General features: G+C 40.5%; 1 protein-coding gene across 6 annotated transcripts in view; it reads left to right on the top strand.

Annotated features, from left to right (window-relative positions):
- Positions 1-26,526, top strand: part of UBE2H (ubiquitin conjugating enzyme E2 H) — a 102,923-nt gene that overhangs the window by 17,019 nt on the left and 59,378 nt on the right. Inside the window, exons 1-2 of one of the 6 annotated variants that reach the window (XM_045052743.1) lie at positions 14,064-14,116; positions 14,198-14,251. The exons of 4 other annotated variants lie outside the window; for them this stretch is intronic. In XM_045052743.1, coding sequence (XP_044908678.1) covers positions 14,079-14,116; positions 14,198-14,251 — 92 coding nt within the window. In that variant the 5' untranslated portion in view covers positions 14,064-14,078. Of the gene's footprint in view, positions 1-14,063; positions 14,117-14,197; positions 14,252-26,526 lie in introns of those variants that run through there. One more of the 6 variants, XM_023250565.2, reaches the window with a different exon arrangement.

The raw sequence follows: 26,526 nt of genomic DNA, 5'->3' as shown, positions 1-26,526 counted from the left end.
ACCCGGTGGGCCTTTACAAGAAAACAAGCAATCAAGACTTACTTTTTTAGAGTAGTTTTAGGCTCATAGCAAAATTGAGAAGGTAGAGATTTCCTGTGTCCTTCTGGCCCCACTCATGAACAGCCTCCCCCATTGTCAACATCCTCTGCCAGAGTGGTACATTTGTTTCAATGGATTAATTTGCATTGACACATCATTATCACCCAGTCTGTAGTTTACATCAGAATTCATCTTAGCGTTGTATAGCTATGTGCTTGGACATATGTATGATGATTTATATCCATCATTATGGTATCCTACACAGTATTTTCACTGCCCTGAAAATTCTGTGTTCCACCTATTCATTCCTCTCTCCCCTAACACCTGGCAGCCAGTTATCTTTTTATTGTTTTCATAATTTTGCCTTTTCTAAAATGTCATATAGTTAGAATCATACAGGAGGTAGGCTTTTCAGATTGGCTTCTTTCACTTAGTAATACGGATTTAAGTTTCCATTGTGTCATTTTATGGCCTAATAGCTCATTTCTTTTTAGTGCCAAATAATGCTCCATTGTCTGGGTGTATCACAGTTTGTCCATTCACCTTGGTGAACCATTTTTAGTGAAGAGATAATACTATTCTAGTGGTTCCTTATTTTCCAAATTCACCTTTATATATATATATTTTTTAAGTCCCTTAGTAGTGACTAGTTAAATTTTATACTTCTGGCCCATTCTGTCCTCAGCTGTATCTTTCTTGACCCTTGATACTTGTTCTATAATGTGCTATTTCTCATGTATATATGCATATATATATGTGTGTGTGTGTGTATATATATATATACACACATATTTTAATGTTCATTTATTTGAGAGAGAGACAGACTGAGCATGAGCCAGGGATGGGTAGAGAGAGAGGGAGACACAGAGTCCAAAGTAGAGCCTCATGTGGGGCTTGAACTCACGAACTGTGAGATCATGACCTGAGCTGAAGTTGGATGCTTAACTGAGCCACATGAGGCGCCCCCTCTTTCTGGTATATTTCAGTCAATTTTTGTGGCATCCTTGCTTTGAGATGTTATGGCTCACTTTTTTTGGTTTTAATTTGTGTGTGTGTGTGTGTGTGTGTGTGTGTGTGTGTGTGTGTGTGTGTGTTTATTTTTGAGAGACAGCATGAGCCAGGGAGGGGCAGAGGAGGGAGACACAGGATCTGCAGCAGGCTCCAGAGCCTAATGTGGGGCTCAAACTCATGAACTGCGAGATCGTGACCTGAGCCAAAGTTGGCTGCTTAACCGACTGAGCCACTCATGCATCCTTGTGGCTCACTTTTTATGGATAAAAAGTCTTGGGCTACACAGATTGACTGGGAATGCTGAGGTCCTAGAGGAATGATGGGTCCTGAGCCAATGAGAGTTTCTCATGCTTTTGTCCCTTTGGCATACATTTAACTTTGCATATGAAGTAGGTGCTCAGAAAACACCTGTTAAGTGAATTTTGATACATAATATACTACAGGTGGGATGCCTGGGTGGCTCAGTCAGTTAAGTGTCAGACTCTTGATTTTGGCTCAAGTCATGATCTCAGGTTAGTGAGATCAAGCCCCACATCAAGCTCTGCACTGACAGTGTGGAGCCTGCTTGGAATTCTCTCTTTCCCTCTCTCTCTTTGCCCCTCCCTTGCTCTATCTCTCTCTCAAAATAAACTTAAAAAAAAAAATACACACATCCACTACGGGTTTTTGCCAAGTCCTTGGGTTGATTTAGACTAAACTTTGGCACCTGTATGGAAAATCAGAAACCTATGTGCAGAAATCATGCTGCAGAGAAGCAGACCTTACTCAAACTGTGGTCATCATCAACATGCCTTTCACCACAAGCCTGTGGTTAAAAAAAGGCAGGTTCACTTGAGCATGTCCTTGATCAGGAGTAAAGATCATTAGTAAATTTTGACCCTCAATTATGTGTCTTACTATTCTGTGTGATGAAATGAGAAACCTCTTTCCTGCATATTGAAAGTATGGTGGTGGTTTCTAGAAAAAACAACTTAGGTGATTTTGAGTTGGCAGCCGCACTAGCTGTTTTTTTTATGGAATGCCATTTGTACTTGAAAGTAGATACTTGATCCAGACGTTTTCTCCAAAAAAAGCGAGCCCATCACTCCAAGGAAAACTGCTAGTATATAAAATGATATATGATAAAATGATAAAATATAAGCCTTAAACCAAAAATTAGAATTTTGGGTAACTTGTTATCAGCCACATGCTTCACAGTTGTTTAATACTTACATTTCTGATGAGATTAGTGGTGATATTACCAAATGTGATTTTTTGATATTGTGTAATGAAATGTGTCAACATTAGGAAGATCCGTACAAGTTTGTGAACCAGTATTTTCCACATGGCCAGTGCATGATAGAAAATCATGCTTGGGTAAAAAAGATACATTAAAAATTCAAGGTAGACCAGTGGACTTTAACAGTATGAAAAGTTCATTGGTACTGTTCCAGATTCCACATTGCAGTTGGCCTTTAGGAAACTACCCACTTGTCAAGTTTTGGTGTAGTATCAGTGGAAAATGTCAGTATGATCTGAAAAGTCTATTAAACTACTCGTCTTTTTTCTAACTACATTCAAAATGTACCAGATTTAATGCAGAAGCACATAGGACAATCCAGCCCACTTCTGTTAAGCCAGATATTAAAGAAATTTGCTAATTTTTTTTTGTTTTGGAAATTATTTTTCATAAAAATGATATATGTTAAAATGTGTAAAATTTATTATTTTAAATGAATTGATGTTTTTAATTTCAAAATGGTAAATATCCATACAAAAGCTCTTTGGGGTCATCGATTTTTTTTTTTTAATGGTTTTATTTATTTTTGAGAGAGGGAGCATGAGCAAGGGAAGTGCAGAGCAAGGGAGAGACAGGAGCCGAAGCAGGCTCTGTGCTGATAACAGAGAGCCCGATGTGGGGCTTGAACTCCCGACTGTGAGATCATAACCTGAAGTTAGATGCTCAGCCGAATGAGCCACCCAGGCCCCCTGGGGTCATTGATTTTTTTTTTTTTTTTTTTTTAAGTGTGAAGGGTGCTAAGACCAGACAGTTTGAGAACTGCCTTCACAAATGTATGAAGAGAAGTTGTCATGTTGTTGTAATAGGATGTGCTGTATTTGTACCTAGTGTTTTAGTGTTGGCATAATACTAGATTCTTTAATCAAATATTCAAATCAGATTGAAGTATATAGTAAAGCAGGTAAATCAATACACATTTAGCCTTGAAGGGAAATTGGTATAACATGAAGATGGCAAGTGTTTTCATGTTAGTAAAGAATGCCAGAGTTTACACCATGTTATATAGATTCTAAGACTTTTTTCTTATATCTCCACATCTTTGAAATGGTGATGGCTTTCAGTTGGTAGTGTTTGTCAGCTTTTTTCTTTCTTGGTGTCATGAAATAATGGTGTATTGTCGATATGATGAAATAAGGCAGCACTTTTTTTTTGTCGTTGCATTTTTTGTTTGGAGCTGAGGAAACATTAGACAGCAGTTTACTTCTTGGGCTACAGGATAGGTTACATTAAATTTTATTTTATCAGGCCCTGAGCTGACTCTGGGCAGTTGACAATAGGTCCATTGTTAGAATATCCCATTCATAAAGCAGTTATCTTTATTTCAAGTGAGAAGACTAGACTATTGCCAGAATTCAGTCTTTTAAAATAAAGTGTAAAATGTGATATAAGTTTTTTTTTTTATATGCGAAGCTTTTTTTTTCTATTTAATCATATTGTTGATAGAAACATAATGGTGAGTAAAGAGTTATTCCCATTTCTGTTGTAAAGCAGGTAAAGGAGGTTGTACTGTGTAGCTCTTAGAAAAAGAAGAGTAACAGGATTAAAAAATTATTTTTTTAAAGTTTGTTTTGGCGGGGGAGGGGCAGCGAGAGAGGAATAGGAAGAGAATCCCAAGCAGGTGATTGTCGACATGGGGCTTGAACTCTGTAAACTGTGAGATCATGACCTGAGCCGACATCAAGAGTTGGATGCTTAACCAACTGAGCCACCCCAGAATTAAAAGATTTCAAACATTTCTTTTAATTGAAAAAATTTAAAATTTACCGATACCACACTGAGGCTTGAAGAAGTTGTAAGTTTACCTTTGGCTTCTATTATTCTGAACCCGAGCACTGTTAATATTTATTCTGTGTGGTCTTATGAGGACCTGGGAAGTACGGATGCTCATTTCTGTATCTTTAGAGCAATTTCTGTTGTCTTGAAGAGGTCTATTAAGAGCTGAATTATTAGATTCTGTTACTAACTTTGTGCTTCTATTTAATTCTGTATAAAAACAAAAAGGACCATAACATGGAGATATAAAGATATACAAATAAATAACATAGGCACCCATTTTTTAAAGATTTTTTTATTTTTAGTTTTTAAATATTCTTTTTTTTTTAAAGTATTTATTTTGAGAGAGAGCACAAGCAGGAGGAGGAACAGGGGGGGGGGGGGGAGAGAGAGAGAGAGAGAGAGAGAGAGAGAGAGAGAGAGAGAATCCCAAGCAGGTCTGCACTGTCCGCGCAGAGCCCAACAGAGGGCTCGAAGCCAAGAACCATGAGCTGATAACCTGAGTCAAAACCAAGATGCCCAACTGACTGAGCCACCCAGGCACCCCAAGATTTTAGTTAAAAAAATTTTTTTAATGTTTACTTATTTTTGAAGGAGAGACAGAGTTTGAGCGGGGGAAGAGCAGAGAGAGAAGGAGACACAGAATCTGAAGTAGGCTCCAGGCTCGGAGCTGTCAGCACAGAGCCCAACTCAGGGCTCAAACCCATGAGTTGGGAGATCAAGCCCCACATTGGGTGTAGACATAAGTTAAAAAAAAGAAAAAAGAAAAAGAAAGAAGAAAGAATAGATACTGGGTTGGATAACCAGCAGTGTTGCCACAATGAACGATAAGGGTTTGTTTTCTTTTTCTTTCATTTACATATTTGGGAGCATTATCATTCAGGCTTGGCGTCCCATGCCTTGAATTTTGGTTTATAAATATTATTTCTTACCTTTATCACATGTCTTACAGATTTTGCTTTGCTGGAAGACTGGGTTACATGATAAAATTATTTATGCTGGGGCATTAAGGGAGAAGACAAACCATTCACTTGTCTCTTCTCACTTATAGTTTATCTTCAAACTTGAACTCAAGACCTAATTTGGGAGGTTGGTGTAGAGGAGGGGCAGCATGTTAGGATGAAAGAAAACTGCCTGGCAGACCATCCAGTGTTCTCGCCCTTCGCTCTCTCTGCTGCTCAGTGCTGCAAGGCCTTGTGCCTTTCGCTTCCTTCTTGGGTATCTGTTTCCTTACATATCGAGTAAGGAGTTGGCTTAGAGGATCCTAAGTTTTTACAACTTGAATATTGTGATTTTTATCTGTATAGCCATTTTGCATGTAACTTATTGTGTGTATATATGTAACATATGAAAGATCTTCACAGCCATGTGTATACCTGGCATTGCCTTCTAGGGAATAGAGAGTTGGAAATAGCTTTGTGAGGGACCTTGGGTGGCTCAGTCAGTTAAGTGTCCGACTTCAGCTCAGGTCATGATCTCACGGTCTGTGTGAGTTCGGCTCTGTGCTAACAGCTCAGAGCCTGGAGCCTGCTTCAGATTCTGTGTCTCCTTCTCTCTCTGCCCCTCGCCCGTTCATGTTCTGTCTCTCAAAAATGAATGAACATTAAAAAAAAAATAGCTTTATGACAAATTTTAAATCTTAGTTTGAATCTTATCTTTATAGATATGTATTATAAAAATAAGTTCTGCAGCTTACTACTTTCTTGTTTTGAATTTTTCCTAGGGCTTTTTAGAAGTGTAAAGTAGAAAACCTTGACATCTTCATTTCTGACTTTCTGCGATAAAATTTTGCTTCGTGTTTAGAAACCTGCATCAATGTTAAGTTTGAGTAGGAGAAGCTCCTGTCTTAGGCCAGTAACAGTTGTTGTCCTTTCATTTCTAGAAATGGATCCTTGGAGTTAGTTGAAGTATTGTCAAAAGAACAGTTATTAAAATATTATTCAGTGTTAACTGCTCACCTGCTCACCTAAAAATTCAAAGGCTTGGCTTCCATGTTTAAGTCACACTTCGACTAACTATGAATAAATGAGTTGTTACCATTATTACAGATGGTAGAATTAAAGCAAGAGCTTATAATCCTTGTCTGGTCATGGGGAGCTGCCAAATTAAGAATGCCTTCTGGTTTTGTCCAGTGGGGTGAGTTGTATCTGTTCCCTGTCTGTTTTAGGAGAAGGGGACTTGTGGTTTACCCGTGTCGTGTTTCAGTTTCATTTTGCATGTAGAGTACATCTTGAAAGGCAGTATGGTTTAGTAAATGGGACAAGGCCCTTGTTAGAATTCTCTGAAACAGTTTAATTTCAAGCCAGTACATTTCTCTCCCTTCTTTGTTCCCTGATCCCTGGTGTTTTGAACAATAGATTTCAGATTGTTTCCATGTTTTAAAACCAGTTCTATCTAATGTCAGTCACCTCGGATGTTTGTAATTGGGGTTTTTTAGCTCTTTATAGACAAGAACAAGGTATTAAGTTATAGATCCTTTTACTGAAGTTTGGCTTATTGGAAATGTGATTAAGGAAATTGGTTATCAGTTTTATGATTTTTCTCAAATTACTGCATAACTTTTAATCACATAAAAAGTGTCTAAGCTTGTTCAAGCTACTTTAGGTTATGATTCAATAATATTGCAGAACCAATATTGCAGGTTGGCAGTAATATTTACTGGTTAAAATATGGTAGGCCTTTGACTTGCCATATTGTAGATCTTTTTCTTTCAGCTGCCATATTTTTATGAGTAAAACTACAGAAGCAGATAAAACTTCATTTTATTCTGGAAGTTAGTTGGTAAGGGTAATGTAGATAGAATTGCATCACATCGGCATTATGGTTTTTGTTCAACAGATATTCACTGGAAATTTTTCTTTATAGTTTACTATGAAAAATCTCAGATACATGAAAGTGGAAAGAATAAAATAAGTGAATACCTGTAGATCTTCCATGTAGACTCAATAAACATTTTGTCATATTTCCTTTATCATATATGTTTTTAGTTGAGCCTTTTCCAAGTAAGTTGCAAAAGTCATGACACTTTTACCTAAAATACTTGAACATACATCTTCAAAGAGTAAGGACTTTTCCTGTGCAAGTTCAGTACCATTATCACACCAGAGAATGTTAACACCAATTCCACTGGTATCATGTAATTTTTCCATAGAGGAAATACTGAAGTGATGAGATTGTTTATCCATTTTCAGAGTATGCAAGCATATGCTCTTACTCTAAACAGTATTAGAAAGACAAAGTTCAGCAAAAATTGCTTTAAAACTCATGTTATCTTGGGGCATCTGGGTGGCGCAGTCGGTTAAGCGTCCGACTTCAGCCAGGTCACGATCTCGCGGTCCGTGAGTTCGAGCCCCGTGTCGGGCTCTGGGCTGATGGCTCAGAGCCTGGAGCCTGTTTCCAATTTTGTGTCTCCCTCTCTCTCTGCCCCTCCCCCGTTCATGCTCTGTCTCTCTCTGTCCCAAAAATAAATAAACGTTGAAAAAAAAAATTTATAAAAAAACTCATGTTATCCTAGTGGGGAAAATGTTTTTCACACATTCTAATAACTTATAAATTAAGCTTTTAGAGTTTTTCTTTTTTTTCTTTTTCTTTTTTTTTGGAGAGAGAGGGAGGGAGAGAGACAGACGGACAGACAGACAGACACAGAATCTGAAGCAGGCTCTAGGCTTCAAACTGTCAGCGGAGAGCCTGATGCGGGGCTCGAACACATGGACTGCGGGATTATGACCTGAGCCGAAGTTGGACGCTTAACTGACGGAGCCATCCAGCCACCCCTAAAAATATTTTTTGGATGATGAGATATTTTGAGCACCACAAGAAATAGGAAGAAATCTTGCTGATAATAGAACAGCATCCATTTACTGTTTTGTCAGATCTTAACATTTTGCCGTATTTGTTGCAGACATTTAAAAATTTTTTTTGTACTTTATTTATTATTTATTTTTTGAGAGAGCACACACAAGTGGGAGAGCGGCAGAAGAGGAGGAAGGGAGAAATCTTAAACAGGCTCCATGCCTAGAGTGGAGCCTGATGCCAGGCTCAATCTCACAACCATGAGATCACGACCTGAGCCAAAATCGAGTCAGACCCTTAACCGACTGAGCCACCCAGGTGCCCCAGAATTTTATTTTTTAAAAAGAGAGAAGACCTGTAGTTAAATTGAAGCCTCTGTGTAGTCCTCCACGATTCCTCTCCCCTCCCCCTCTTCATGAACTACAAGTTGCAACTTTCTTCAATTCTCTTTCCCCTCATTTTTTTTTTACTTTCTTATGTATGTGTGCATATCCATAAGTAATATTTGTCATTGCTTTGCGTGTTTAAATAAATAGTAGCATACATTTTAGTTCCGTATTTTTAAGATTTGTTGATACTGATAGAAGTAGCTGTACCTCATGTATAAAAGTTACATGCATATACCATATTTTCCTTATTTGTTGATGTACATTTAGGTTACTTTCAATTTTTTGCCATTGTATATAGTGCTGTAAACAACATTTATGAATGTCATTTTGAGCACATATGTGTTTCTGTAGGGCAGTAGGGCAAGATTTTCCAGCTCTCTTGTTCATTAGACGTAATAAGAAATGTATTTTACATTGAGACCCAGCGTGCGCACATTACATGCACAGATATAATGGAAGCTGTAGTTCTATAAAAATAAAATAATTAAAAAAATATTTACCCTGAAAAAATCCTTAGCCATACAAGAGACGCATCCTTGAAATAATGTATCTATCCCCTCATTGTAAAAAGTGCTGATCAGGACCCACATTTGACAAATAATGACCTAATGTATATAACCTGAAGCAAAATTGCTTTTTTTTTTTTTTTTTTAATATTTATTTATTTTTGAGAGAGAGAGCATGAGCAGGGGAGGGGCAGAGAGAGCGGGAGACACAGAATCTGAAGCAGGCTCCAGGCTCCGACCTGTCAACACAGAGCCCAACGTGGGGGTCAAACCCATGAATGGTGAGATCATGACCTGAACCGAAGTCAGACACTTAACCAACTGAGCCACCCAGGTGCCCCATATAATTGCTGTTCTTAATGGTGCATGTCTTCAGCTTTGCTAGAGATGAAAAAGTTACTCTTTATTTAAAAAAAATTTTTTTTAATGTTTGTTTATTTTTGAGACAGAGCGAGCAGGGGAGGGGCGGAGAGAGAGGGAGACACAATCCAAAGCAGGCTCCAGGCTCTGAGCAATCAGCACAGAGCCTGACGCAGGGCTCAAACCCACAAACTGTGAGATCATGATGTGAGCCAAAGTCGGACACTTAACCAACTGAGCCACTCGGGTACCCCAAAAAAGTTACTCTTTAAAGTGGTTGTACCAAAAAACTACATTTCCGTCAACAGCATTTGAGGCCTCCTGTTTGTTCATATCCATACCAACACTTGTCTGGCTTTTTTAGTATTTGCTAATGTGATGGATGTGAAATGGTATCCCATTGTTGTCTCAGTCAGTTTTCTAACCAAATATTTTGAGTGCCTTTTCTCTGTGAGGCCCTTGCAAAGCAGTAAGGGTGCTACCATGAAAAGCAAGACATAGCTCCTCTGTTCTAGGAGAGAGAGGTGAACTTTGTCAGCCCTTGAATGACAGAGTGACATAGAGGAGGGAGTAATGCGCAGCCCACTTGGAAATGTGGCTCTTACGAGAGGTGAAGCTTGACCTTGGTCTTGAAAGATGAGTAGGCATTTTCGGACAGCATACAGACTTGAAGGACATTCCGGAGGGAGAAGAAGGAACTAGGCAAAGGCATAGAGCTATAAAAGCCCATCATGAATGTGCACAGAGTTCCTGGATTGGGGAGGCCAAGGCACAAGCGAAGACTCTGCAGACGTGTGGGGGGCTGAGGGAATTGTGTTCTGCAGGCACTGAGAGGCATTGGTGAAGGTTTTAAGTGGGGGTATTAACAGATTTTTTTTTTAATGTTTTATTTTTGAGATAGCGCATGCATGCACGCACACAAGCAGGGGAGAGGCATAGAGAGAGAGGGACAGGAACCGAAGTGGGCCCTGTGCTGACAACAAAGAGTCCGATATGGGGCTTGAACTCACGAACTGTGAGATCAGGACCTGAGCCGAAGTCTGACGCTCAACCAAGTCACCCAGGACCCCAACAGGAGAATTTTTTGTTGTTGTTGTTAAGTCTATAAATGGGTTTTGGTATTTTAAAATTATGGTCAGTCGAGCTTTTGTTTTAATTTCAGTTTCAGACTCATTAGTTTGGCTCTTATTTATTACTGCCCTTTTGAAACACGCAGATAACAGAAATTGATATTTTTCCTTTGAACTGGGGTTGGTCATTTACTTTCCAAAATAGAAATAATTGTAGCCTAGCACTGAATACATTTGCTCTCATCCATGCCTTCTTGCTTTTAAGAGGCACAGCAGATGGCCTAATGGGTATTTTCTTTCTATCATCAAATCAGAATAGGTGTAGGTTTATACAGGATTGGTAATTTTAAGAATTTGTGTTTTTGGACGTCTTTCATGAGGATATTTTTGATCTTTGCGTCTCTTGTTATACATCACAGCAAGTATGAATACAGTTGTAAGAACCTCATGTAGAGAGCTTGAGTGGCTCTCGTTAATCAACTGTGTGTGTGTGTGTGTGTGTGTGTGTGTGTGTGTGTGTGTGTGTGTGTGTAAAGGTGATGATATGAGCCCTCTCTTTGGGGTCTTGCCACTTTTGGCATTCCTGAGCTGCCAGTCTTTTTTTTTTTTTTAAAGCTCCATGCCAGTGTGAGGCTTGAACTCAGGCCCCCCAAGATCAAGAGTTGCATACTCTACTGACTGAGCCAGCCATCATGTGTCCCTCTGCCAGTCCTTTTTAATGGGAGTATTTGTCTTGCTTTAAGGCCTGAAAATTGAGGCTGATCAGCACCCAATTTAAATAGAAGCAGTTTTAGAGACCAGGTTGGAGGTAGTTGGAGGATTCTGAAACTCGCAGTGCCTTCAGAGAAGAAATGTTAAATGTATAGCACAGAATAGTAATGGTCGTTGGTGTGTGTGTTTGGTTTTAGCTCTTGGTAATGAATCCCACACTTGGGTTTGTTTTAAGGAGAGTGCTCAAAGGTATGTTCGTTGAGATGCGGGGAGCAACATGGAATACTGCATAGATCTTATTTTTAATTTAGGAAAATCACATGCAGGTAGATTTTTAAAAAGAACTCTTCTAAACCTTACAGTTCAAAGTTGTAGTTTTCTTTCCTAGCTACTTGATGCTTTGAAATCACCCACATCCCTCCATGATATCTGTAAAAGTCTTTTTATTAGCTAAGGATTTATTTCAGGGAGCAGCATACCTGAGATTAAAAGAACTGGACAAGTTTGTATTGCCTAATATTCCTGCCTGTGACCTTTCCTCTCAGAAACCCCCACAGTGTGCGTTCTGTCAGCCTTGTCATCTCCTGTCATCCACCCACAGCCTCCAACACGCATACAGACAACACACACACAGTTTAGCAGGTGGAGAAGGAGTAGGGGTAGAGGGTCTGCTATTAGGGTAGGGGCTGGAAGTGTTCTATTTACTTCCTGCCTTTAGCAGATGTAATACTTGTTAACAGGTTGGCAGCAGACGTGGGCTGGATCAGTTGGATACAAGGTGACTGTTCTAAAATAAACAAAATGAAACAGCATAATCTTGAATTTGTGGGCAACATGTGGGACTGAGCAAATGAGACTTTTGCAGGTGGTTTGACCATTAGCTGTGAGCATGCTACCAGTGTGTTAGGCAAGTGGACAGGATGTTCTCTGTGTATACTGTATAACCTTGAAGCCCTGCATCTATTTCCATTTCCCCAGGAATGAAAGCTAAAACAGAAAAGCTACTTTCCTTCCTTTAGCTTTCAAAACAAAAGTAAGGCTTGCAAAGTCGGGACCTAGACTGTTGCATAGTGTTGGAGAGGATGCTTCTTGTCCTGAATTCGATTTTTGATAGGGATTTATTTTCTTTCTTTTCTTTTCTTTTCTTTTCTTTTCTTTTCTTTTCTTTTCTTTTCTTTTCTTTTCTTTTCTTTTCTTTTCTTTTCTTTTCTTTTCTTTTCTCTTTCTTTCTTTCTTTCTTTCTTTCTTTCTTTCTTTCTTTCTTTCTTTCAACTCTTCTAGAACTTGAGCATAGATAAATTCTTTATTAATGTTTATTTTTAAGAGAGAACATGCCAATGGGGAAAGGGCGGGGGACAGAGGATCTGAAGTGGGCTCCATGCTGACAGCAGTAAGCTGGAACTCACAAATTGTGAAATCATGACCTGAGCCAAAGTCAGGCGTTCAACCAACTGAGCCACCGGGGCGCTCTGATGAATGGTTTTTAAAAAATGAGAAGCAAGCACAAAACATTAATCACTTGTTATGATTCTATAGCAAATGGTTGAGAAATTTAAAGCAAATCTGTTTGTGGCGCCTGGGTGGCTCAAGTCGGTTAAGCGTCTGACTTTGGCCCAGGTCATGATCTCACGGTTTGTGGGTTCGAGCCCTGCGTTGGGCTCTGTGCTGATAGCTCAGAACCTGAGCCTGTTTCAGATTCTGTGTCTCCCTCTCTCTCTGTGCCCCTCCCCTGCTCATGCTCTGTCTCTCTTCCTCAAAAATAAACATTAAAGAAAAATTTTTTTAAAAAAGCACAAATCTGTTAAGGTCTATATAAATAAGCTAAGCATGTTGATTTCTGTGGTAGATGAAGCCAGTGCTGTATCAAAAGACTTTTCCTATTTTTCTTAAATTCCTTGAACTGGATATATATTTTTTTAATGTTTATTTTTGAGAGAGAGAGAGAGAGAGAGAGAGAGAGAGAGAGCGAGCGAGCAAGCAAGCAAGCAGGGGAGGAGCAGAGAGAGAGGGAGACACAGAATGTGAAGCAGGCTCTAGGCTCGGAGCTGTCAGCACTGAGCCCGACATGGGGCTCAAGCCCAGGAACCATGAGATCATGACCTGAGCAGAAGTTGAATGTTTAACCGACTGAGCCACCCAGGCACCCTGAACTGGATATGTTTAATGGCAGAAGACTTCTATAAGCCAGTTATAGTACCCGCTAAAAGTTTGTGTTTAGGATATTAGGGCTAAATAAATGTGATTATCTACCTATAGAAAAAAGCTGAAGTCCTATAAACCAAAAACGTGCATCTGAGAAAGCCTTGTGAGAGAGAGATTTATGAATTTCTTCTGTCATGTCATTAATGATTGAACGTGAAAGGCACATTTTAGCTGGATGGACTTAGGCTGGCCAAGGACAAGGAATTTTTTTATTATAGGTTGTTTTTGCATTGCCTTTGATATGTTTCTAAATCCGGAACTAATGATTGGAAGAAAGCTCTGGAATTCAGTATTTTTGTGACTTTTGAGGTGGGGGGGTGAGGCTCAAACATGACTACATGTTGGGGACGGGGGATTTTTTGCAAGAAAGGCAGACTGGAGTCTGGGTTGCTTAGTCTGTTTGCTTGTGCTTTGGCCACAGGTGCAGGCAGACTGTTTTACAAAGCGTTAAAGTTCTGCCTCTCAGCAGATGCCTTTCCAGTGTTTCTTCCTGGTGCTCTGAAAACCATATGTGGGGGAAAATGATCTTGTTCAGTTTAGAGGGTAAGGGCGTTGTCTGCCTGAAAGCACCAGTAGGATTATTTAATTTTTTTTTTTTTTTGAAGTTTGAGGCAAGAAATGAGAAAACTTCCCGCCATTTAACAAAATGGAGCCAAGCCACTGTGTTTTTTTTTTGTTTTTTTTTTTTGGAAATATGTTTCTACCACTCCTTTAAAGCTATAAAAGTTAATTTCATAGCCTGAGGGAGGGATGCTGTTTCCCCTAAAAGATCAGTTCTAGGAAGGTGTGAGGTTGAGTTGTCACTTGGTCTGTAACTTAAACTGATAAAAAGCCTCTTAGAGTGCTTACTGTGTGCCAGGCACTGTGCTGTTAGCACTTTAGATAGCTTAATCCTCAAAATATACCCCAAGAGGTAGATCCTGTTGTCATTTTTCCTGTTTTACAGATGAGAAACCTGAGGCTTAGGCCTCAGTCTCATGCCAAGTAAGTTGCAGGGCTGGGTGATAAACTCGGGCTGACTCTAAACCCACTAAAGTCGACATAACAGTGCTGCTATTTCGGCAGACCGTGTGGAAAGGAAGGTGGTCTTCTCTTCCCAAGGGAGACGACTCGCAGAAGGTAAGTTACGGTCATAAAGAAGGCTAGTGTTGAACCCAGAATTCAAACCCGGGTCAATTTGAAGTGAAAGCCCGTGTTCTTTCCACTGAGTGTATTGTATTACCTCTTAGAGTACATTACTGTAATATCTGATTTACTAAGATCTTTTTATTTCTGGTGCTAGCTGCTCTCAGTTTATAGAGGGGGTTGTTTAAAAAGTTCATTTGTGAGGTGATGGCGTGGAAACCAGAATGCATTCTCTGCTGGCAGCGAGTGCTGAACCTGGTTGTGGTTCCGAGGCCAGAGCCCTTTGGGACAGTTGATATGTCTCACCTTCTTACGCCTGTGATACCAAAGGCCGTTCTGAGACCTACTCTGAGTTCTGAGGAGGAAGAGAAGCAGATATGTGTTCCTACTTGTTTCCAGATTCCATTTGTCTCTCTGCAGATGTTATCTCCCTTGGTACAAGTAACACATTTATAAAGTATGGATTTGAGGGTGAGCACGGAGCCTCTGAGGGCAGACTTGGTTCTGATTATGGCTGGACCAGTTACTGGTTCTCCCACTCACTCTCTACTAGGTGATGTGAGATGAAGCTCTTTTCTAAGGCTTAGTTTCCTCATCTGTAAAATGTCTGGGTGCCCTCATTGTAGGGCTTGAATGAGACAAACAGGCATTAGGTGCTCAGCATAGTTATCTGGACATGGTAGGTGACCAAAAAATGATGGCAGTGGTTTAATCTGCTTTATGGTGCATCTCTTCTGTTATCAAAGATTCTTGTAGAGGTGAATGCTTTCTGGAGTAGACTGTGGTGTAACATTCTGAATTGGGTTTTAGGCTAAGATTGGGATTCCCTTTATTTTGTAGTCACATGTAAACCAGTAAATTGCCTTGTAATTCAAATACTGTATCCTCAAATGATCTTTTGCAAATTTTTATATACTTTAAAACCTTGACTTTATTTTTTATTAAAAAGAATTTTTTTCAATGTTTGTTTATTTTTGAGAGAGAGAGCATGAGCAGAGGGGCAGAGAGAGAGAGAGGGAGACACAGAATCCAAAGCAGGCTCCAGGCTCTGAGCTGTCAGCACAGAGACCGATGCGGGGCTCAAACTCTCGAATCGTGAGATCATGACCTGAGCCGAAGTCAAACAGTTAACCGACTGAGCCACCCAGGCACCCCTAAAACCTTGACTTTAATTGAAAACACGGTTGGTTGTGTTGCACAAAGTATTTTAAGGGTTGAGCATACATTTTGATGAATGGCTTTGAAATTAACAATATTCATGAGCCGTTTAAGTTCTTTTTGCAGTTAAACATAATGTACTTTTTGTTTCTCAAATGGAGAAACTGAGGTAGGAAGTGGAATGGACTTTGCCCAAGAGTTATTGACTAAAGGAAGGGTGGGCAAATCATAGATATCCTATAAAAGGCCAAATAGCAATTTAGACTTTGTGGACTATTACGTGTTTTTTTTTTTTTTTTCCCCCAACTACTTAACTCAGCTGTCCCAGCACAGAAGCAGCCATCAATAATATGTAAATGGGAATGCTTGGGTGGTTCAGTTGATTAAAGCATAGAGCTCTTGATTTCGGCTCAGGTGATGATCTGTCGGTCGTGAGATCGAGCCCCACATCGGGCTCTGGACTGCGTGTGGAGCCTGCTTAAGATTCTCTCTCTCCCACTGCTCCTTCCCTGCTCGTGCAGGTGCACGCACACTCTTTCTCACAAACAAACAAACAAACCCAAAAAACATAAATAGATCACCTTGGCACGGTACAATAAATCTTTATTTATGAAAACCGACGATGCCATAGGTGGTGGACCCATGGACTAAAGAAACATACTTAGTTCTGTTTCACTGTAAATCCCTGCCTTGGTCCTGCATCTCTCTCTGTAGGTTGATATAGATTGATTAAAGGTTGATTATTCCACAGGCTTCATGCTCAGTCTTTGCAGATTACAAATCCTTTACCATAAAATGACTCAGGTGTTTACATCTTCAGTTGAGCTGTTTCCCAGACTCTAGATTGGTACAGCTTCCTGCCTTTCAAACGTCTCTTCAAGAATATCCCAACTGGCCCCTAAAACTTTAACATGTCTGCTATTGATTTCCGTATTATATCCTCTAAAGTCAGACCATGATTGTGTGTGTGTGTGTGTGTGTGTGTGTGTGTGTTTTCACTCAGCTATTACCCAAGTGGGAAACCTGAATGTCATCCCTTTACTCCTTATTCTGCCTTCTTGACATCTTTCCTCTCTCTGCCTACCCCCCCCCCCCATCCCTACCACCACTGCTTAATTCAGGCCCTTAATCCAGGCCCACCTGGGCTGTTGCAGATCACCCCACAGCTTCAGAGCTCCCTGTGTCTAGCCTCCCTCCTTCCAGTCTGCCTTTCATTTTGCTGCTGGAGTGATCCTGTTTTCAGAATATCCGATCTTGCCACTTCCTGCTGGAAACCCCTTAGTTGCTCTTCAGTGCCTGTGGTTTAAAGCCCAACCTGGGTATAGAAGGTCCTTTTGATAGGGAGGGGTAGTGCCTGCCTACAGTGAGGGTCCAAGATGTAGGACTGCACCCACCCTGCAGGTGACCAGCCTTCCAGAGGGGAGTGGCTGACTGTTGTGCATGGTCCCTTCTTCTGGCTCGCTTGCCTTTATCCTTTAGTATTCACCTCATGCATTGCATTTTCCTCTGAGCCTTCCTGGAGCTCCCATGCCCATCTCCGTATCTACCTTAGGTGCTTTTCCTGTCTTGTGTGTGCTCCAGTAGCATTCTTTGCTTTCCCCATGAGCAGTTACACTTTATAATCAGCTCTGTGCTTGTAGCTTCAACCCCCCACACTAACTACCCCCGCCCCCACACACAGGCTGCTCCCTGGAGGGTAGATCCTGTGTCTTTTATGTACCTTTGTCCCCAGCTGTTAGAACTGTACACTGTATACCTGGGCTTGGACATTTTGAAGAATGGGCAATATCAGTAAAGAGGTAGGGCCACAGGTACACTTTTCTTTCTTTTTGGGGTGTCCTTATTTTTACTCTTCCAGGGGAATTAAAAGCCTAAGGAAAGTAGCGAAAGGAAAAACCCTTGGGCTCAGGTATCTAGTGCAAAAAATGCTGGGTATACAGGCCTGGGGCTTGGAACTGATCCCTGTATGCTCTTCGTGGCCCGGCAGCTCACTCCTGAGAGCTATGGTTCTTCATTTGGAGTGGAGATCAGAACTCATGGGGCTCTTCATCAAAGTATACGTGTCTGCTGAATACCTACCACCCTCCCTACACCCCCACTTCTCTGTGGGGCAGGGCATGTTCATACCCTGGTGATTCTTACAGATTTTCCTCATGTTTCCAGTCATTTCTTCCCCTGTCATTTTCTCCCTGCTCCTTATATTTCATAGTTCTTCATTGATAATTCTTATGTCTTATTTCCCTCCTTCTTGGATGGGAGCTTTGGGTGCAATAAGGACCGCACAATGAAGATGTTAGCGTCTCAGTTTAGAACCCTGAATGCATTTGTACTTCCTAGTAGAAACATTGGTATAGATGGGGATTAATGTTCCAAAGTAAAATCGTGTACTTCAGCTACAAGTGAATTAAGTTGGCTTTTATTCATAAAGAAATACATTCTGAATTAAGTAATGGACTTAACTTTTGGAACAAAATGTAAGTCTGTTACCGAAGTAAGGACTCATGGAATCAGACCATTACAGATCACTATGCTGTCCCTCTTGCTGTACCTGCCTCTGATACCCTGACTTGTTACCATTGCAGATAGATACCCGGGCGCTCTATAAAGGCAGCCTTTTGGGGGGAGGAACATCAGGTTGGCCCTGGAAGGTGGGTTGGATAGTGGGAAGGAGGTGCACACTTGTATGTCTGTGCAGTGAAATCACAAAGATTCAAACAGTTATTTGCTGTCATATTTAGAAGTATACTTGGCTGGTTTTGAGGTTCAGCCTGTGCAGATAGTTAGCTGGAGCTTCTAAAGAGGAAACCTCTTTATTCTTAAGTGATTGCTTGGTAATCTACATAACAAATGAGCCATTTTGCTTCAGAGATGTGAAATCGGCATCTATAAGTGAATAGTTTTTGAAACTAAAGTTGTTAAGACAAAAGTTCATCTTTTCACGGTAGGGTTTCTCTAGAAAATGCTCTTTACTCTATTGAAATGCAGCTAGTTTAAACTAGGAAAGCATATTCCAATAATAGGCCCATGCAATTAGCCTTTCCTATAATGGAGTGAATGCTGGAATTTTTTGTGCATTATCATCATCAATTGGTGTTTGTCCCAGGGGAACCACATAATAGCTAGAAAACCTTGATTGAGAGATGCAGACAAAGGTTTCTATCTTAATTCGTAGGCATGCTTTAGTTCTTCAAACTAATAAAATGTTAGGCTCTTAAATCTAACACTTTTTTGGTAACCATCTGCTGAGCATAAGACTGAGAGATGGTGCTTCAAAACTATGTCATTATTTTGAATTAGAAGAAAATGTTGAGGGACTGACTCTTCATTTAGTGCCATATTCATACTAGACCTTGTATAGAAATGACACAGTGGTGTGCTGGCGAATGTTGAACAACTGCCCTGGGGGGATAAAGCCTTGATGCGTAGCATTTGTTGATTTCTGAAGTGCAAGTACTCCACCATGGCTGGTTTCAGACCACAGATGTGATGTCACTGAACTTACAGTTGGGAAGAAATGCATACAGTCAGCTGGCTTCTGCACACTGCTGAATTAACCTCATCGATTGAAGGTCCAGAATTTTATAGCCTGGATTTTTTTTTTTTTAAACCAGCCTGGATTTTTTTAATACTTAATTCCATTCCTGTCTTTACCTTTGTCCTTTGTTTTTTTGTTTTTTTTTTTCAATTGGCCTTATTGATGTATGATTTATGTACAGTAAAATTCAGCAATTTCAGGTGTGCAGTTTGAGTTTTGACATATGTATACTTTCACCACAACCATGATACCTTATTACCTCTTCTGTACACAGTTGGCCAGATTAATTTTTCCAGAACCTTGCTTTGCACGCACCACCCACCTGTGCATAAAACCATCGCGGCCTTGTACCGTCCATAGGATAAAGTACAGCCTTCTGTGGTCTGGCTCTCTGCCGTCTTCTTGTCTACTTCTCTGGCCTTATTGACTATTGCCTGGCTAAATTAATCTCTTACTCCTCCAAAAAGACTGACCAGCTGGTTCCTAGCACAGTTCCTGTATCATCTGTGCCTTTGCTCATATCTCTGTCTGCTTGCAATACTCCTGTTACCTCACGTTGCTTCTTATCTTGACTGTCTTGCCTTTCTTTAAAAGTCTGGTTTCCACCCCATTTTCTTCTTATGCGGTCCAGGCTTTAGTGATGACTGCCTCATTTGACCTATCATACCATTATTTGGCACTTAACTTTGCAACTTGTGTTGAAATCCCAGGTTTTTTATGGAGTAGTTTGTTCTTCTCCAACAAAGTTGTCAAGTATGATAGGGTAGGAAGTTTAGTACAGCTCAATTTTTAGCATTTGGCATTGCTCAGAAAAACAGTAAGTGGTTCTTATGACAAACTTTTCAACTCAGTGAGTCACAAACACACTCAGTGACACCGTTGGGGAGAATGATACTGTGCTGTATCCTAGACCTCTTACAGGATGAAGGTTTGCCTTGTTACAGAGTGTGTGTGTGTGTGTGTGTGTGTGTGTGTGTGTGTGTGTGTGTGTGTGTAGTAATGTTTCTCAAAACCAACCTTAGTGATTAAAGTACACATTGGAGCTTTTATCTTTGCCTTGAAAATTCATTCAAAGGTGGTTAGCATCATGGACTTTGAACTCTTGGCAAGATTTAAACATTTTAAAGTAGGTCCCAAAAGAACGTTCTTTGTTCCTTTCAACAAGCTTTATTTCACTTTTTGAAGTATTGGTAAGAAGTCAAGAGGGTGTATCTCCTTGATTTCCTTCCTGTCCCAGGAAGCCATATTATGGTATTCTGAAAGAACTTTTGTGTCTTTTTCAGTAACTTTGCTATAAGCAAATTGTTTGTTTGTTTTTAATTTGTACTTTATCTGTAGAAAATTGCATATGCAATTGTTGAAATACGACGTTGAATCACCATCCAACAAGTGTGTAGAACAATTCTAGATGCCTGTCTCTACGCAGGTTCCTCTTCTGTCCTTTAAATACTGGGTGTACTTAGGTTCCACAGTCGGTCATTATCTCTTGTTAGGAGACACACTTTTCTTGGGTGATTTCACCTGTTGTCCTAATACAAGTGTCTCCAAAATTTTAAAATTCCTGGTCTCTTGAGTTGTAGTCTTGAACGGCCAAATGCCAACGGGATATCTCCACCAGACCACCCTTGGGAGATTGCAGATTTAACATGTCTTGAATACAACACCCCCTGTGAGTCTTTGTGTCTCTCCGATTGCTCTTGCTCTCTTGCTGAATCGTATCGCCACGCCCAGATAACTCAGGTCTAAAACATTAGAATCCTCTTTGGCTTGGCCCTCTTCCTTCACCTTCTGAAAGGTCAGATTCACGTCAAATGTTTTTCTTAAAGCCTAAACGTTTTTCTTTTGTTTGAAGTCAGGCTTGCCTCATCCTTTGTTGGGAGAGGGGCTTCCTACCTCCCAGTACATAACTGGTGAACTAAGAGCAGATCCACTTCCCTGGCATCAGATTACCAAGCTCATGAATCTTAAAGGTAAAATTGGAAAGCCTGTATGTGTAATTTACAGTGTGCACCTCTCCCTATAGGTAGATATCGCTAGGAGCCCATACCATAACTAAAAGAGGATCTGAGAAGGAATCAGAACAAAAACAATGAGATGAGTCAAATGTTTAATGGCTTCTCATAATTTAATGGTGCCGTCATCTCATAATAGATCCCTTATGACCAGAAAACTCATTTTTATGAGCAAAGGCTCCTGCTCCCCTGCTCAGTGGCCCCTGCCAGCCTTTTTCTCTAATTTTTCCCACAGTGCTTGTAGGGCTGACCCTTTCTTTTCTTTTCTTTTTTAATTTTTAAAAATTAAAAAAAAAGTGTTTATTTTGGGGGGGGAGGGGTGGAGAGGGAGAGAGAGAGCGAGCGAGCGAGAGCGAGCGAGAGCGAGCACACTCCAAGCAGGCTCCAGGCTGCCAATGCAGAGCCCAACATGGGGCTCGATCCAAAGAAGTGAGATCAAGGGCACCTGGGTGGCTCAAAGATTTAAGCGTCCAACTTGGGCTCAGGTCATGATCTTACAGTTGGTAAGTTCCAGTCCCATGTCAGGCTCTGTGTTGACAGCTTGGAGCTGGTTTTGGATTCTGTGTCTCCCTTTCTCTCTGCCTCTCCCCAACTTGGATCTGTCTCTCAAAAATAAAACATTAAAAAAAAAAAAAACTTAAAAAAAAAACCCAAAAAAACAAGTGAGATCATGATCTAGGCTGAAATCAAGAGTCAGACACTTAATCAACTGAGCCACCCAGGCACCCCTTTTTTTTTTTTTTTCAAAATTTTTCGATGTTTATTTATTTATTTTGAGAGAGGGCTGACCCTTTCTGTTGATACCTTTTTCTTTATATATATAAATACATTCAGTTTGGCTCCTTCAGATGGCTTGCACACCTTTCTTCCTGGCCATTATGTGCTGATACTGAGTTGAGCTTTGGAGGCCATCTTAATTTCATGTGTTTGGACAAAACTTCCTACAGCCACCACATAAGAACAAAGGACTAATCTCCCCTTGGGTTCAGCTGGCGTCACTACCTCCTGAAAACAGCCTTTCCCTTTCCACCCTCCTGGGTTAGGAGCACCTTCTTTAAGCCTCCTTTGCATCCTCTGGGTAACTCTTATGGTAATACTCACTGGTAATTGCTTGCTTGTCAGTATCCTACTAAAGCCTGAGCTATCTGAGGGCAGATACCCTCTAATTTTCAGATCCCACTGTCTAGCGTAGTGCCTGGCACCCATTCATATTATTCATTTATTTTTATTTTTTCACGTTATTCCTTTAGCTAGAATTTGTTGAGCACTCATTTTTGCCAGGCAGAGAACAAGTCAGATAAGGTTCCTGCCCTCTTGGAACTTGAATTCTGTTGGAGGTGAGGGAGGTTTTAAACAAAGTAGTACTTTTGATAAGACCTACAAGGAAATGGACATAAGTAGAGAATAACTGGGGGTCTGTTGGAGTGTGTAATCCAGGTGATCAGAAAGGTATCTGAGGAAGTGGCGTTTGAGACGCACCATAAAGGATACTCAGAGGAAGCAAGCTGTCTGTAGACACAGAGGAGTCAGGGCCAGCCGGGAGAAGTAGCCATTGCAAAGACGCTGAGGAGGGGGAGAGCTTGTTGTGTTTCAGGAAATGAAAGAAGACCAGTGTGGCTGGAAAGGCAGAGAGGAAGAATGTGGTACGAATAGGTCTTTGTAATAATAACTTGTCTCCTGGCTGTTGTGAGGGTTCTGAGTTAGTACAAAGGGCTTAGAACAGTACTCAGCCTATTTGAGTGCTAACCGAGATAGCTGTGAATACATGTGTCTAAAAAGGGGAAGTAGCAATTTAAAAAATTGGGAAGGGGCTGCACCGGCATAGAAGTTGGGCAGAATGCCATTTGGGGAACAAGTTATAGGTTAATAAGCCCATCATTAGTAATTGCTGACATCAATATAATAAGGGCCTAAGCATTTACATGTAAAACGTCACTTGTGTATTTAACACTTGAGATGCAAGAGATGTAATTTCAGTTTTGTGTCTTAGTAACCAGGGCCGACTAGATTGTAGGTGTGTCCTGTGAAAGCTGCAGATACGGTTTTTGGAATATTAATAATAGCAAATACTGAGCCTTGCCTTAATCTTGTATTTACTATACTCCTTTTTTACATCAGGAAAACCAAGGCACACAGAGGTTTAAGTGACCTGCCTGAGACCGTCTGGCAAGTAAATGATCAAGCTGAGATGTGCATTAATGAGTCCACTCCTCTAACCACTAGAATTCTGAACTTATTTTCTTGTGAAGTCTCTGTTCTTGGGGGGAAAAAAAAAGCCCTCTTCTTCTGGGGTAGGGTAGCTCTGAAGCCGGGTGATTTTTGTGACAGTAAGTAGTAGAGAGGTGACTGGGCCTTAGGACTTCCTTGGTGTTCTGTCTCTAACATGTGATTCTGCAGTCCTGGATTTTACGTCTAGATAGTGCAAATGTTGAATATTTTCTGTTTATTTTAAAGTGATGTTAGTGGTTCCTTTTTCACAGAGAAATTCTTAATTACTGCTGGGCACATTGCAGTCAGGAATTGATCCCTTTCTGGCTTCCTTCTGTCAACCAGTATATTCATGAGTCACCTTCCTTTGCCACCTAGCCAGCAAATGCTTAGGGATTGGAGTACATGTTACCCAATCGAGCCAAAGAGTGAGAAAAGTAAATTTGTGAGGGGAATACATTCAAATATGAATATTCATCTTGATGTGTTTAAACCTGTTGAGACAGTTCTGTCAGAGTTGAGGGACAGATTAACGATAGATATATTGGTTTCTTGTTTGCTTCATTTTTTAAGGCAGTCATTATTTCCTTGGGAAAAAAATACTGAAAGGAAAAAACCTGGTCATACAACACTATATGTCTCTGCAGTGAGTAATATTTACATGGTCCTTAATAATGTAATCTCTGAATGTTAGTTTGATCAACAGTGGTGTTATACATTTGTTCCATGGATAGGGAGAGGGAATGTGGGGGTAAGGTGAAAATCCTGATATTCTATAGTGAGAAAGTCTTTTGATAATATTTGTAACCAGAAAATCAAATAATATGTAGATATATGGAAAATAAATACCATTTTATAGGTTTGAATTATTTCCTATTAGATCTCTTGTTTTAAGGAGTCAAGAGCAAACTATGGCTTCTAATAAATTAGAGATTTAACTTTATTTCATATAATGTTAAGTATCTTTTACTGAGATTTTGTGTAAATCTGTATAAATCTTTTGTGAGTATTCATTATTTTTTTTAATGTTCATTTATTTTTAAGAGAGGGAGAGAGCATAAGCGGAGGAAGGGCAGAGAGAGAGGGGAGACAGGATCCAAAGCGGGCTCTGTGCTGACAGCAGAGAGCCTAATGTGGAGCTCGAACCCACGAGCCGCAAGATCATGCATGACCTGAGTGAAGTCGGACACCCAACCCGCTGAGCCACCCAGGCGCCCTAAGTATTTATTATTTTGTATGCTGTGAGAGCAAAAGTAGTTTGGTAAAAGGAGATATTTAAAATATCAGGCCTACCCTAGAAATAAGAAATTAACCTCACATTCTATTTGGGGCATAGATCTAGAAGTGCAAATGCTTTGTATATTTAGAGAAGTAGGTAAGATACTATTCCTGTCACTTAATTAAATGATGCCACGTCAGACTCAACTCTTCCCTTCCTTTCACCTTTTCGTGCCCAGGTTCTGGAGTTAATCTGTCTTATGGGTTAAGTGAGATTTAATTGGCTAGTCTGGTCTTTGAGATAGCTAACCAAGGGTGTTTCATGTCTTAGTGCGTTCTTGTTCATAAATCCTGAAGGGCCATCCTCACATAAAGGTGCCATGTTAGGCAAGAAGTAAGGTCAGTAGAGTGGATCTTTTTCCCTTGGGTGACCCAGCCAGGGTTGCAGTTGAGTTGGTGAACAGCATGAGAGAACAAGAGCCCTGGGCAATTTGAGCTACAGATGGCGAGGGGGGTAGTGTTTAAAGATAATGAATTTTGTTTCACTGTAAAAGCGTTATTGCCAGTGTTGGTGAGGGTGTGAGGAAACCAGGTTGGCTCTTAGGATGATGGTTAGAAAGTAGCTGGAGGCAGTCTTTTTGAAGGACATTTATCAGAATTAGGTACATATCCCTTTGACCCAGAAGTTCCACTTGTAGAAACTGCAAACAGAAACTTGAAAAACTATAGCAACAGGCATGTACTGGAGTGTTCTTTGTGACGTTGTAGTAGCAAAAAGCTGACCATAAACTACCAGTTCACTAATGGATGATTAAATTATGGTACTTTGATACCGTGGGAGCATTAAAAGGGGGGATGGCTTAGATCTCTGTACTGATCAAGATGTCCTCCACGTATTCCATGGAGAGAGGTGTTTACACAACAGTTTACACTTGTGTGTCTGTGATGCTATGAATGTGTATATATAAAATAAACTCGTATATCTGGGCAGTGAGACTAGCGGGTTAGGGGATGGGAAGGCCGCGTTGGGCCCCGCTCACATTTTAAAAGACAGTTTAGGGAAAAGGCCTACAAGTCAGTGCTTCACCAGAGGAGGTTATTCAGTTGTATTGAGAGGTGCACTCAGAACAGCACTCTGCCCTGTGGTGTGGCACCCGAACCTATCAGTCCTGTTTGACCCCGTGGTACAAACATGAGAGAGGGAAACTTAATAGCTTTGTCACCTTTTCAATGCCAGATTTTCTTCTATATATACACCCACTGTTGTGTCTAAGTTTGTTTTCTCTTGTTTTGCTATTTTTGATTTTTTTTCACATTGTTTAATTATTCAGGAAGCACGCCTTGTGAGAAATTTGATTTTTAATTTCCTTCCTGGACCTCATAACAATACAGCTTTTATTCTCTTACTGTTTATGCATATTTAATACTCGAACTTTTTTACTTTAAATTATTAGGCTAGCTTCCCTATCCTTATCACTTCCATACCTCTTAATTGTACCTGACAATCAATTAAAAAAAGGTTTTTTTAATGTTTATTTCTTTTTCTTTTTAAAAAAATTTTTTTAATGTTTGGTTTTTGAGAGACAGAGTGTGAGTGGGGGAGGGGCAGAGAGAGAGGGAGACACGGAATCCAAAGCAGGATCCAGGCTCTGAGCTGTCAGCACAGAGCCTGAGGCGGGGCTTGAACTTGTGAGCTGTGAGATCATGGCCTGAGCTAAAGTCAGATGCTCAACTGACTGAGCTACCCAGGCACCCGTGTTTATTTTTGATAGAGTGTGAGCAGGGGAGAGGGGAGGGGCAGAGAGAGAGATACACACACAGAATCTGAAGCAGGCACCAGGCTCTGAGCTGTCCGCACAGAGCCCGACACGAGGCTTGAACCTATGAACTGTGAGATTATGACCTGAGCCGAAGTTGGGCGCTCAACTGACTGAGCCACCCAGGCGCCCCAAACCTGTTACTTATCTCTTTATATGTGTATTGCTTTAAAAAGCCTGAGTTTGTGCCGCTGTCTTCCCTCATTTAATTTTTATGAAATCGAGGTTAAGGTGTTACTAATATTTGACACTTGCTATGCCTAATGAATGTGGAGCTGCAAAGTGGACAGCAGGTGTTGGTCCTTCATGTTCTGGAAAAGA

This window comes from Felis catus, chromosome A2, assembly GCF_018350175.1.
Source record: "Felis catus isolate Fca126 chromosome A2, F.catus_Fca126_mat1.0, whole genome shotgun sequence".
NCBI classification, from domain to species: Eukaryota; Metazoa; Chordata; class Mammalia; order Carnivora; family Felidae; genus Felis; species Felis catus.
Note: the sequence above shows the minus strand (reverse complement) of the source record. Positions and strands in the feature narration are given on the sequence as shown.